Below are 14,297 nucleotides of genomic sequence, written 5' to 3' on the forward strand. Positions count from 1 at the left end.
TTCTCTGCGCCCTCCCACTAGCAATCTATTAGAGATTTCTCTCCCCTAAAAGACCCAGTGAACCCTTAATGCCTTGCCTTTCTTTCCTGGGGAGGTGTGGCACAGTTAGGTAGTCGCCATCTTGCTTTATTTTATTTTATTTTTTTGGATACAGGGTCTCACTGTATATATGTATACTAGGCTGGCCTGTAATTTGCAATCTTCCTGCCTCAGTTGTCTGAGTGCTGGGACTATGGGCATTCATTATTATGCCTGCTTTAGGCTGACTGTTTTGAAAGGTGTCAAAAATTCATTTTGGGCTGGAGGGATTGCCCAGTGGTTATGGCATTTGCCTGCAAAGCCAAAAGGTCCTGGTTCAACTCTCCAGGACCCAAGTAAGCCAGATGCACAGGGGTGCACATGCATCTGGAGTTCTTTGCAGTGGCTGGAGGCCCTGGTGCACCCTTTCTCTCTCTTAAATAAATAAACAAACAAATAAATAAAATATATTAAAAATTCGTTTTCAGGAAAAGTGTTTGTTATAAGTAAAATAAAAAATAATCTTTTTCAGCTGGGTGTGGTGGCACCTGCCTTTAATCCCAGCGCTTGGGAGGCAGAGGTAGGAGGATAACCATGAGTTTGAGGCCAGCCTGATACTACATAGTGAATTCCAGGTTGTGCTGGGCTACATTGAGACCCTACCTTGAAAAACCAAATTAAAAAAATATATTCTTTTTCGGGCTGGAGAGATGGCTTAGCGGTTAAGCGCTTGCCTGTGAAGCCTAAGGACCCCGGTTTGAGGCTCGGTTCCCCAGGTCCCACGTTAGCCAGATGCACAAGGGGGCACATGCGTCTGGAGTTCGTTTGCAGAGTCTGGAAGCCCTGGCGAGCCCATTCTCTCTCTCTCTCTCTATCTGTCTTTCTCTCTGTGTCTGTTGCTTTCAAATAAATAAATTAAAAAAATTAAAAAAATATTCTTTTTCAAATGTGTTATTTTGGTGATAAATATAAAGAGCTTTATAAATTAAAATAATTATGAATCATAACATAATTTTTATTTCTTTCTAAATATTTTATTGATATAATACAGAGAGAGAGAGAGAGAGAGAGAATATGAGTACTCCAGGGCCTGTTGCCACTGCAAATAAATTTCAGATATATGTGCCACATTTTGTATCGGCTTTACGTGGTGTCAAAGTCAGCTTCATGTTGCTGGGATAGACTTCCAAACCAGACACAGTTTATAGGAGGACCGGAATTTATTTCTGACTTACAGATCCAGTGGAAGTTCAATAATGGTGGGAGAAGCTGGTCCCCTTTCACAGGTCCATGCAGAGAGAGCTGTAAGCAAGCCCATTCCAGAAACCCCAGGCAGAACTCAAGCACTCTGCACACCTTTAGGTTAGAATTCCAAATCTGCCCTCATACCTTTGGGCTAGACCCAAGGATCTTCCCATAGTGATACCTCCTCCAGCCAGGCACCTGGAAATTTAATAAGTCACAAGCTTTAATAAACTCCTGAATCTATCGGAGACAGTCATTCAAAGTAGCACTCCTGAGTACCGAGGAATTAAATCTAAGCAGGCAGGCTTTGCAAGCAAGCACTTTTAACAAGGAGCCATCTTGCCAGATATTTTGACAAAATTAAAACTATGACAGCCAGAATCAAAGTGGCAAAACCTCTAGATTTAATAGGCCTTTTGCTCTTTAACAACAGTAGCTTTAGTGTTTAAATATGTATTTGGTCTTACTTTTTGTATTATATCTTTGAAAAACGAAGTAACATTTTGCAGAATATTTTTTTCTACACAGCTAAAGTCATTTTTCATAAGTTGTTGAAATTTGCACTACTGTTGCTTTGACAGGGTCTTTTAGCTCAAGTGCCTGGAAATTCCATTTAAAGAAAAACATGTGCTGACTGGGTGTCATTTCTGGATCTATGCTATGCTCAAGCCACTCTTATGTGAACTTTTATACCTATGTTCCTGGATTTTTTCTTTAGGATTCCAAACACTTGAATTTTCTGACATCAGAACAAGCGCTGGCTGATTATGCAGAGTTAATCATACACTTGAAAAGAACAATTCCGGGAGCTGAAAACCAACCTGTCATTGCCATCGGGGGCTCTTACGGTGGTGTGCTTGCAGCCTGGTTCAGGATGAAATACCCTCATATAGTAGTTGGGTAAGTGCATGCATGCTAGATATGAGTTCTTCTTAATAAGAAAGACAAACTTCTAGATTTATTTTGCATAAATCATGCTCCATTCTCATGTATTGTCATTTATGGTTTCTGTCTTGTTTACAGCTATGAGATTTTTCTCTTCATTTTTGTTGTCTGTTGCTTTTTTAAACTTGTTAGATTTTTTTCTTTTCCTTCCTCCCTCCTTCCCTCCCTCTCCCTTCCTTCCTTCCTTCCTTCCTTTCTTTCTTTCTTTCTTTCTTTCTTTCTTTCTTTCTTTCTTTCTTTCTTTCTTTCTTTCTTTCTTTCTTCCTTTCCTTTCTTTCCTTTCTTTCCTTCTTTCTTCCCTCCCACCTCCCTCCTTCCTTTTTCTCTCTATGTTCTTGGCCACATGTAGCCAAGACTGTCCTCAAACTCTATGCATCAGAAAATGACTTTGACCTTCTGATCCTCCTGCCTCTACCTCCTGGTGCTAGAAATACAGGAATGTGCCACCACACCCAGTTTTATAGGGTGCTGATGCTGGAGCCCAGGGCAAGCACTCTATCAACTGGGCTTTAGCTTCAGCCCAAGTTATATATTTCCATTTTTCCTTTCATTCAGAGCTCTTGCATCTTCTGCCCCTATCTGGCACATTGAGGATTTGACTCCTTGTGGTTTATTTATGAAGATTGTAACTAAAGATTTTAAGATTAGTGGTCCAAAATGTTCAGAGAGTGTCCAAAGATCCTGGGGTGCCATTAACCGACTCTCAAATATTGGTAAGCTTTACCTAAAAGAATGGATTTACAGTGCTTAAATTTTTTTTTTTTTTTTTTTTGTTTTAAACTTTCACTTCTTCAACAGACACACACATACTTGCTCTCACACACACATTTTTTGGGTTTTCAAGGTAGAGTCTTATTCTAGCTCAGGCTGACCTGGACTTCACTATGTAGTTTCAGGATGGCCTTGAACTCATAGTGATCCTCTTACCTCAGCCTCAGCCTCCTGAGGGAGGAAAGGAGGGAAGTTGGTAGCGGGAATAAGAGAGAGAGAGAGAGAGAGAGAGAGAGAGAGAGAGAGAGAGAGAGAAAATGGCAAGTAAGGTCCTCTATCCAGAGTGATCAAACTCCAGACGCACCTGTTCTACCCTGTTCATATGGCTTCACATGGGCACTAGGAAATTGAACCTGGATCATTTGGCTTTGCAGGCAAATGCCTTAACCGCTGAGCCACCTCTCCAGCCCCAGCTCCACTTTTTTTAAAAATTTATTTATTTATTTATTTATTTGAGAGTGACAGACACAGAGAGAAAGACAGATAGAGGGAGAGAGAGAGAATGGGCGCGCCAGGGCTTCCAGCCTCTGCAAACGAACTCCAGACGCGTGCACCCCCTTGTGCATCTGGCTAACGTGGGTCCTGGGGAATCGAGCCTTGAACTGGGGTCCTTAGGCTTCACAGGCAAGCGCTTAACTGCTAAGCCATCTCTCCAGCCCTCCACTTTTTTTTTTCAGCTCCACTTATTAAAACACACATTTTGTTAAAGCACAATATGCATACAGAAAATAACAGAATCAGAACACATAGCATGAAGAATTACTTGGTGAAATTGGCATCCAGGTCAATAAGAAAATAACATCAACATATCAGAAATCTCCTGATGACATTCTCAGTCACTCCACTCCACTCACCCAATGACTATACTTACTCCTTGAACCATACTTAGATTTTCTTATTCTTAAATTGTTTTATACTTGGAATTGCATACTATGTAATTTTTCCTGCTGTCTTTTGTTAATGTTAGATACATATATTAGACACATCCACTTGTTTTACGTAGCTGTTTCCATTAATGTTCTATTAAAATGAGAAATTAGGGACTGTAGAGATGGCTAAGTGGTTAAAGGCACTAGTTTGCAAAACCTGGTGGCCTGGGTCCAATTCTCCAGTGCCCACGTAAAGCCAGATGCACAAGTGGTGCATCCATCTGGAGTTTATTTACAGCATCAGGATGCCCTTTCTGCCATTCTCCCTCCCGCTTTCTCTCTGTAAGAAATCTGGGGAAATGTAACCTCCATGATTTTGTGGATCATGGAATTATCTAGTCTTTAAAAAATTTTTTTTGGTTTTTATTTATTTATTTGAGAATGACACAGAGAGAGAGAGAAAGAGGCAGATAGATTGATAGAGAATGGGCATGCCAGGGCCTCTAGCCACTGCAAAGGAACTCCAGACGCGTGCACCCCTTGTGCATCTATCTGGCTAACGTGGGTCCTGGGGAATTGAACCTCAAACTGGGGTCCTTAGTCTTGATAAGCAAGCGCTTAAATGCCAAGCCATCTCTCCAGCATGATCTAGTTGTTTTAAAATAGATTATTGAATGTTGAAAATATTTTGGAGAAGTCATAAATTATGATTTTTTTGTAAAACAGTTAAGAATAAATAATCTGTAAAGATTTCTGTTGGCTAGCACTTTCTGGTTCCTACACTATGTCATTCTATCTCCAGGTAGTGGTCTACCATGGCTAACTAAAGCCCTTCACCTGTGTACCCCCTTGACTTATAATGACATCCAACATTTGAAAAATTGGATCTCTGAGACTTGGGTGAATCTGGCCATGGTGAACTATCCATATGCATCTAACTTTTTAAAGCCTCTGCCTGCATGGCCTTTGAAGGTAACAGGAAATATCTTTTCATTATTTTTTATACTTTTCATGTGTCTTCTCTGACTTTTCAGCATCAGGAGAAATTCCATTGACATAGGGGCTTTATGGAGCTCTCAAATCTGGGTTGGAATATTTACTTCAGCCATTTTCTGATTATGTGACATATGATCTCAGTTTTCTGAACCTCAGTTTCCTCGCTTGCGAACTGGAGATAAATTTCATCAACTATAGCATTATATGAATGAGAAGTAAGACTAATACTTGTTGTTAATAGGACGTTTTGCATATGGAGTATATTCAATCTTGCTGATGTATGTATGCTGCCCAGATCTATGCAATTCATTGTTGATGCTCCAAGAATGGCAGCTTTTACCATAGTACTGTGATTCAGTGAGCTGCTAAAGAATTCTGGTTCTACATGTTCCATGGAAGGTGATCCCCATGCTCAGCAGCAGAGTAGAAAGATCACCTTCTCAGACCCTGAAGGTGAAGATTTGCCCCAGAATTGCTACTTCCCAGCTGTATGATCCTAGGCAAGGTGCTCCTCTTCCCTGAACTGTCCTTAGAGGAATATGATATCAATAGCTATATCAGGTTATAAGACCAAATAAAATAATGGATGTGAAGACAACCTGAGATGATATATCAATTTTAGGTTATTTTTCAAATCTAAGAACACTTCGTACATAATTTAAGGTCTTTTGTAATTTTTAAGATTCTTTTAATATCCATATTATTTATTGTGTTTACTCTTCTGTAAGTATTTTCTTAAGAATTTCCCTTTTGATTTAAAAGCAAAGGATAGTTTATACTTTGAGAATATTACTGGTGCCACAGCTGGACTGGGTGCTGAAATGCATATTTACTTGGCAATAATTTGGGAGTTTGGTGTGATGGAGTCTCTGTAGGTTCTTGGTTAGGCCTTAACCCAGGAGTTACGGTGCTAGGCTGTCACCATCACACAAAACTGCCACTGACTCAGTGGACTCCAGGTTCTTGTCTTATGAATTCAAAGAATTTAAATCCACAGATCAGAGAGTAAAGTTTAGAGACCTTTTATTAGACTTTGGATAAGAATTTAGGGGAAAGAAGAAGCCAGGCAAGGCTCTAGTACAGCAGGATGGGGTTTCTGGAAACAGAAAAGCCCACCTAGAGACCCAAGCTTGGTCTTTTTTTTTTAGGTTCTAGATTGGGGCAGAACTGACCAGCCTTGACAAGCAGGTTTCTTGGAAAGGGTAACTCCTCTCTAGAGAGAGGCTCAGGCTGAGTTTAAGGTGGGAACTCCTTTAATCAGAAAGAGAAGGAGAAGCCAGATCCTTCTGTGACCTCTAGCAAAGTGGACACTGCAAGCAAAGGCTCAAGGACATTCATTGTTTTTACTGTCAGGATACTGTCACCACTAAACTGTCTTGGTAATTAATATAAGAGCCAGGTTTCAAAAGCACTTTGACTTCTACTGTCCATTTGAACTATTAAATCTATCACTATCACACCTTCCAAGGCTCAGGGTCCATTGCAGAAGAGGTGGCAGAAAGAATGTAAGAGCCAAAGGAAGGGTAGGTCTTCTTACAATGTGATCTCCAGACACAAAATGGCCTGGATATCCATGACCTCAAAGCACCTGACAATACCTACACAAGACCGTCATAATAGGAGGAAAAGATGATAACATCAAAATAAAAGAGAAACTGAGAGGGGGAGGGGATATTATGGAGTGTGGAGTTTCAAAGGGGAAAGGGGGGGTGGGGGGGAGGAAGAGAGGGAATTACCATGGGATATTGTCTACAATTATGGAAGTTGTCAATAAAAAAAAGTGAAAAAAATCTACAGTGTGCTTAAGACATTGTAGTTGAAATGAAACAAATCCAGTTGCAATCAGAGTTACTTTTATTTCTGTATACAATGAGTACCTTGCACTGGACAGACTAGAAGAAAATGTGCATCAAATTAAATAGGATATGAATAATACATAGCTATTATTATTTGGAGATGAGATCTCACTTAGTAGCTCAGAGTGGTCTTGAACTGCTTATGAAGCCCAGTCTGGCCTCTAATCTTTTGCCTCAGTTTCCTGAGTGCTTGGATTATAGACCTGTACCACCAAGCTCAATTATAGTTATTGAAAACAGCTCATGTCTCTCATGTAAAAATCCTGGATTTTTACAAATATCAGGGTTAGCTCTGTATTCCATTGGTATACAAAGTGAGACTTAAAGCACATCTGTATTCCCACATGAAGATCAAATGGGTTTTCAGATGTTAAAACAATGGGAAATTCTCATATTACTTTAAGCAGGGATTGGTTAGCTTTATCTAAAAAGAACTGTATTTCAGACCTTGTGGGCCATGTGACTTCTGTCAGTGACTCAATTCTGCAGCAGAAGCATGGTAACAGCCACAAGTTTTCTGTAGATGAATAAAATGGTCTGTAATACTTTATTTATAAATGCAACTAGTGGACCTCATTTAATAAGATTTTTTAGTTTTAACTGGCTTATCATGATTTAGAATATATTTTCTCTTTATTTTAATGTTCCTTCTGAGCTATGTTGGGCCTTACATGTAAATAAATATTCTGTCACTCTTTCAAATCATTTGAAACTCACAGAGTATACTTAAAATGCATATGTTTTAAATTTTGAGGTAGGGTCTCATCTAGCTCAGGCTGACCTGGAATTCACTATGTAGTCTCATGTGGCCTTGAACTCACGGCAATCCCCCTACCTCTGCCTCCCGAGTGCTGGGTTTAAAGGCGTGCGCCACCATGCCCAGCTCAAACATTTTAAATTTATTACAATCCTTTACAAATGTTTTTGTGTATATACATTATGGACATTTCTTTTTTTAATATTATTTATTTATTTGAGAGAGAGAGAGAAAGAGAGAGAGAATGGACAAACCAGAGCCTCCAGCCACTACAAACAAACTCCAGCTGTGTGCGCCACCTTGTGCATCTGGCTAACGTGGGTCCTGGAGAATCAAGCCTTAAACCCGGGTCCTTAGGCTTCACAGGCAAGTGCTTAACCACTAAGCCATCTCTCCAGCCCTGGACATTTCTTTTTAAGTCACAATAAATTTATGTCTTTCTCCTATGATCACTTTGTATTTCTTTTTCCCAAGATTAGTTCTTGTCATTGCCTTCAGTTGTTTCTTATCAAAGTCATTCTTTTTCTTGTCATATCAAGGACTTCCTTTTTGGGAAGGGGCTTTGAGGATAGAACCCAGGGCTTTGCGCTTGCTAGACAAGCCTGTACCAGCAGTCACACTTTCAGCTGATGTGAAGGAATTTTCGATTGCTCAACAACACATTTATAATTCTGTTTCCAGCATGCACCTTCCACCAAGAGTAACTCCTCTTGCCTCTGGTTTGAGAATGAATCCTCCATCACCCAGTCCCCATTTTCCTCCTATGTTAGCTTTCCACTTAATTTTGGGAATGTTTCCATCACATCCCCCTCCCAAGCTGAGCTCCAGAGCACTTTCTTTCACTGCCCATTCAGTTTCTTCTTTCCTGACCTCCTCTCTGTCCTCCCAACCCGCTAATCCCTGGAACACTACCCAGTTGGGGACTGCTCTTTCACTTGGATGGTTCCATTTAGCCAAAACTCCTCCTCCCTCTGATACACTTCCTCCTCTTTAAGGGGCTGACAGACGGCAGGGCTTTCCTGAGTCTCTAACTTGGATTTAGAGTGGTGAGATAAATTGTAACACTTGGGTTATGGAAAAAAAAAATCAGACGATTTCCAATCTGTCTGGACCTTGTACAGTACTGGGGATTCTGTGAGCAGAGACTAAATGTCACTTTCCACATCAATTCATGTATCATTCTTTCTAATTTGTCTTTGGGCTTTGCACATTCAGGCTCCATTTGCTTTTGTTTACTGTTAACAGAAGCTGCAACATTCATGCAGAAATAATCATGGACTTGGCCTGCAGAACACCAGAAAGGAGAGAAAAGGGAAATAGAACCCCTTCTGTCCTTTGGCTGTTCATTCCTTAGAGCAGTTTTAAAGGAACCTGAAGTTAGCTGATTTTGGAATCATTTCTTAGTTGATAGTCTATCAAACGTTTTGGCTTAGTCTTCTGAGCATGTGGACACACAGAGTGAAATAATAAGACATAGATATAAAGGGACAATCTCTTCCGTTTGTCTTGGTGTTTGATAATGTATGCAACCTCTCTGGGTGGTTTAAGCGGTTTAGGTGCATTCTATGAAAAGGGAGCTTTTAATGACAAAACTAATGTGATTATCTGAGTGAGTGTGAGAGGGGTATTGAAGCCTTAGAGAAAGAAAATCTGTTCTAAAAGCTGAATGTATCTGCTTAATCCCTTTTCTAATGTGGATGGACCATGCTCTGTAAAGGAGATTGGTCTTTTTTTTTTTTTCAATCTATCTTCTTCTTTTTAAAAATTTATTTTTGCCCTCCCCCTTTTCTTTTATTCAAAATGCATATCCCCCTTGCTAGGGACACTTAACGCTTTTAAACAAATCATTATCTTTACTTTCTGTGGTATATGTGGGTTCAAAGGGCAGAGCCTCAATATTTGGGTGCAGATCCAATCAGTTGCACAAATGTACTTTCTACACTTTTTCTTTTGTCGGGTGAAAGGGCCTTGCCAGGTAGCCCAGGCTGGCCTGCAATTTGTGATCTTCTAGTCTCAGCCTCCCCAGCATTGGCATTACAGGTGCGTGCTCCCATGCCTGTCTTTCAAGCTAATTTATGTACTCTTTAAAATATTTAAATTTATTTACAATGAGAGAGAGAGAGAGAGAGAGCACACGAGCGAGCATGCCAGGGTCTCTAGCCACTGCAAACAAACTCGAGATGCATGTCCCACTTTATGCATCAACCTTTATGTGGTTACTAGGGAATCAGGCTTTGCAGACAAGCGCCTTAAGTTCTGAGTCATCTCTCCAGCCCCTTATGTACTCTTTTGTATTTTTAAAATATTTTTATTTATTTACTTATTTGCAAGGAGATCGTGAAAGTGAGAGTGACAGTGAGAGCGAGAGCGACAGAGAGAAAGAATGCCTGGGCATGTCAGGACGTCCAGCCACTGCAAAAATACAAAACAAAATAAAACAAACAAACAAACAAAAACTCCTGATGTATGTGCCATTGTATCTGACTTTATGTGGGCACTGGGGAATTGAACTTGAGTTGTTAGGCTTTGCAGGCAAGCACTTTAACTGCTAAGCCATCTCTCCAGAACCCCTTATGTCCTCTTTAAAACACACCCCCAATGTTCTTTTATAAACTATTTTTTTTAAATATTTTTTGTTCATATTTTATTTATTTATTTGAGAGTGACAGACACAGGGAGAAAGACAGATAGAGGGAGAGAGAGAATGGGCGCGCCAGGGCTTCCAGCCACTGCAAACGAACTCCAGATGCGTGCGCCCCCTTGTGCATCTGGCTAACATGGGACCTGGGGAACCGAGCCTTGAACCGGGGTCCTTAGGCTTCACAGGCAAGCGCTTAACCGCTAAGCCATCTCTCCAGCCCATTATAAACTATTTTTATATTTATTTATTTTTGAGAGAGAGAGGGAGAGGGAGAGAGAGAGATAATGGGCATGCCAGGTCCTCCAGCCACTGCAAACGAGCTCCAGATGCATGTGCCACCTTGAGCATCTGGCTTACGTGGGTCCTGGGGAATTGAACCTGGATCCTTTGGGTTTGCAGGCAAGTGCCTTAACTGATAAGCTAATCCCTCCAGCCCTTCTAATGTTCTTTTAAAGCATTTCCTGAGTGTTTGCTTTCCTACTCAGAAATAGAAACTGAATCAAGTCTATCCATTTCAATTCCTGTTACCCTACTATTTTAGTTTCCTTCTTACTCTTGCATATTTAAATTCTTTTGATTTTATGCAGCAACAGAATCTAAAGTTTTTACCAAATGGAAATCAATTACAAAAACATAACTATAATCTGAGAATTTAAAATGTTGTTTAAGAAGGTAAGCATGAAATTTGGGCTTGGTGACTAATCCATGCTGTTTATGAGGCTGAAGCATGATCACTAATTTGAAGCCAACTTGGGCAATTTGTTAAAACCCTCAAAACAACAATAATCACAACACAAGACACACAAAACAACAATAAAAACAACGGTGGCACAAGCCACACAAAATAAGTAGCATAATACAGAGGATCCTTGAGTGTTGAATATTTTGAACAGAAGTAATTGTCAGGGGCCCTTCCCTTACTGTCTTATTAAACCACGGCCCCTCAGTAAACAATTAACAGGCCAAATGCTTACCCTGATCAAATGGTAATATCTGCAGATTATTAGGGGTAAGTTGAAGAATCATATGAGGTTGTACCAAAATTGCCAATATTCACCCATGTTTGAATTATCAGTGTAGCTATTTATTTATGGATTTGGTTTGGTTCTTTGAGACAAAGTCTCTATAGCCTAGGCTGTCCTGGAACACAATTCGTAGCCTAGGCTAGCCTAAAACCCAAGGTGATTCTCCTGCCCCAGCCTGCCAAGTGCTGGTCTTAGAGCTGTGAGCCCCATGCTCATTTCATATGATGCAACTTCAACTGAAGACTTGTCTGTTCTGTGTCTATAACAGCTGTCTGAAAAAAGTATACAACTCCTTTTGAATTGCTGTAGTTTTTGAATTACCTTTTCTTTTTTTTTTTTCTTTTGAGGTAAGGTTTCACTCTAGCTCAGGCTGTCCTGGAATTAACTATGTAGTCTCAGAGTGGCCTTGAACTCATGGCGATTCTACCTCTGCCTCCGGAGTGCTGGGATTAAAGGCATGCGCCACCATGCCCAGCTGAATTACCTTTTCATGATGACTTTGGTGTTTTTTATTTTTTACTTTATCATCAGAGAAAGTACATAGATGGATATTGTGTTTTTTTGCATGCTAGGGGCCAGTACTTGGACTCAGAGAATCTTTGAGTTAGAAAAAAAAACAAAACTTTAGAACTATCTATAGTAAAATTCTCATAATTAACCTGCAAATATTTAGCAAAAATTAAATGATATGTGGGCCTTCTAAATAGTATATATGCAGATTGGTACTTCTTTACTATGGATCTAACAAAGATCTTAAAAATGTTTGTTTCGTTTGAACCAGTACTTCCTATAGGAAATTATCTTAGAATTATTAAGGCTATGTGAAAAGATTTAACCATAGGGATATAAAGCTTTATTTGCAACAATGAAAGGCCAGGAATATTCCAAATGAGTAATGTTAAATTGCTCCTTAGCCTGTTTCTTAGCTCCCCTCTGAATTTTTCTTTCTTTTAAGGTTTTTAAAAATTATTTATTTATTTATTGGGTTTTTGAAGTAGGGTCTCACTTTAGCTCAGGCTGACCTGGAATTCTCTATGTAGTCTCAGGGTGGCCTCGAACTCATGGTGATCCTCTTACCTCTGCCTCCAGAGTGCTGGGATTAAAGGCGTGTGCCACCATGCCTGGCTCAGGTTTTTTTTTTAAATAATTTCTTTTTCTTTTCTTTGAGAGAGAGGAAGGGAGAAGAGGGGGGGGGGGAGGGAAGGAGGGAGGGAGGGAGGGAGAGATGAGCACTCCAGGGCCTCTAGCCACTAGCCACTACAAACAAACTCTAGACACAAGTGCCACCTTGTGCGTCGGGCTTACATGGGTTCTGGGGAATCAGACCTGGGTACTTAGGCTTTGTAGGCAAGTACCTTAACCACTAAGCAATCTCTCCAGCCTGCCTCTGAATTTCTCAAGCATATCAGATTCCTCCTTAAGGGTCAGTGAATCAGAATTGGACCCAGTCCTCCAAAGACAATCTACTGACCTGCAAGGAAGGGGGGCCCAAAGCTGCCCTTAGTCGGGTGTTTGATTTCTCTCAGCAGAGGCCAAGATTTTGTCTATGTTATTTTGTGGCTGCTGAGACTCATGTGCTGTCATCTAGTGCCAGCCTCCAGCCATGCTTGTATCTTTTAAAGAGTGACAGTAACTGCTCTTTGGAGAAATGACTATTCATGGGGACTCTTTTCTCTGCCCAACAGAGGCCCAGTGTTCCAGCTCTGAGGGAGCTAATGCCAGCATGTGAGTCACACACACTTTACTAGTGCTCTCTTTCAGAGGTTTAGGTCAGGTTTTTTTTTTTTTTGTACTGTTCGTCAAGCCCCTCCTTTTTCCTGCCCAGCTTGCATTGTACCTCGCCTCATTCACCACACTGGGCTTGAGCGCAATGCTCTTCTCTGCATCTAGTGCATCCATTCTGCTTTTTACTGCCTGGAAACTGCTGAGTCTGCTGTGGGTGTCCAGAATCAGAAAAAAAATACAGATCAACTGTTGGCAAAAAGCAGTGTAATGTATCCTGTGACTGATTCCTGGCTTCCATCTTGCCTTGAGTATTTCTGATTGCCATGTTTCTTTAGTCATGTTCAGATAGAAGTGCTATGCAAATGCTTGGTAGTTGTCAATTTGTCTAGAATAATAAAGTTTTCAAGGAAATAAAACACTGCTGTTTATTTATTTATGAGAGAGGGGGAGAGAGAAACAGAGAGAGAGAGAAAGAGAGAGAGAGAATGGGCGTGCCAGGACCTCTAGCCACTGCAGATGAACTCCAGATGTGTGCACCACCATGTTCATCTGACTTATGTGGGATCTGGAGGATCAAACCTGTGTCCTTAGGCTTCACAGGCAAGTGCCTCAACCACTAAGCCATCTCACCAGCCCACTGTTTTGACTTAATTGTTCTTCAGCTGCCATTCCTATGGCTTTAATTGCAGCAGGTCTGTGACACTCTTAGTTTAGCTCAATTCTGTTTTCACATGTGTATCCTAAACATGAGCATGCCATATGCTTACTGCCTCACAGATTTTTTTTTATCATGTAAGTACATGTGTGTGGTATCTGTGTGTGTATGTGTTTGTATGTATGTACAGGTGTATGTGCACACATGTGCACATGTGTGTGGATCCCAGAGGTCAACATTGGTTGTTCTCCTCAATCACTCTCCACTTTATTCTTTGGTACAGGGTCTCTCACTGAACCTAGGGCTCACCAATTTAGCTAGATGATCTAGCTAGCAAGCCTCAGAGATTCCCTGTCTGTACCTCCCCAGTGCTGGAATTACAGGTATGTGCTGCAATACTTGGAATTTTACATGCATTCTGGGGATCTAAACTCAGGTTCTCATGCTTTCACAGCAGGCCCTTGGTCCACCGAGCAATCTTAATCAGCTTTTCAAGGCTTTGTAAAAAGTTATATATTTAATTTATTTACTTATTTGAGAGAGAAAGAGAGAAAGGGTGAGAGAGAGAATGAGAGAAAACATGCCAGGGTCTCCAGCCACTGCAAGTGAACTCTAGATGCTTGTGCCCCCTTATGGATCTGGCTTACATGGGTCTTGGAGAGTTGAACCAGGATCCTTTGGCCTTGCAGGCAAATGCCTAACTGCTAAGCCATATCTGCAGCCCTCTCAAAACTTTTTACAAAATGTATTTATTAATTTGCAAGAAGAGAGAGATACAGAGAAGACACACACAC

The 14,297-nt window shown here is 40.7% G+C and overlaps 1 protein-coding gene across 3 annotated transcripts in view; it reads left to right on the top strand.

Annotated features, from left to right (window-relative positions):
• The window catches only part of LOC101604841 (lysosomal Pro-X carboxypeptidase-like), a 62,832-nt gene that overhangs the window by 33,503 nt on the left and 15,032 nt on the right, over positions 1-14,297 (top strand). For all 3 annotated transcript variants that reach the window (XM_045145944.1, XM_045145943.1, XM_045145945.1), the window contains exons 4-6: positions 1,982-2,163; positions 2,764-2,921; positions 4,651-4,820. In XM_045145944.1, coding sequence (XP_045001879.1) covers positions 1,982-2,163; positions 2,764-2,921; positions 4,651-4,820 — 510 coding nt within the window. The remainder of the gene's footprint in view (positions 1-1,981; positions 2,164-2,763; positions 2,922-4,650; positions 4,821-14,297) is intronic.

This window comes from Jaculus jaculus, chromosome 3 (genome assembly GCF_020740685.1).
Source record: "Jaculus jaculus isolate mJacJac1 chromosome 3, mJacJac1.mat.Y.cur, whole genome shotgun sequence".
Classification (NCBI taxonomy): Eukaryota; Metazoa; Chordata; class Mammalia; order Rodentia; family Dipodidae; genus Jaculus; species Jaculus jaculus.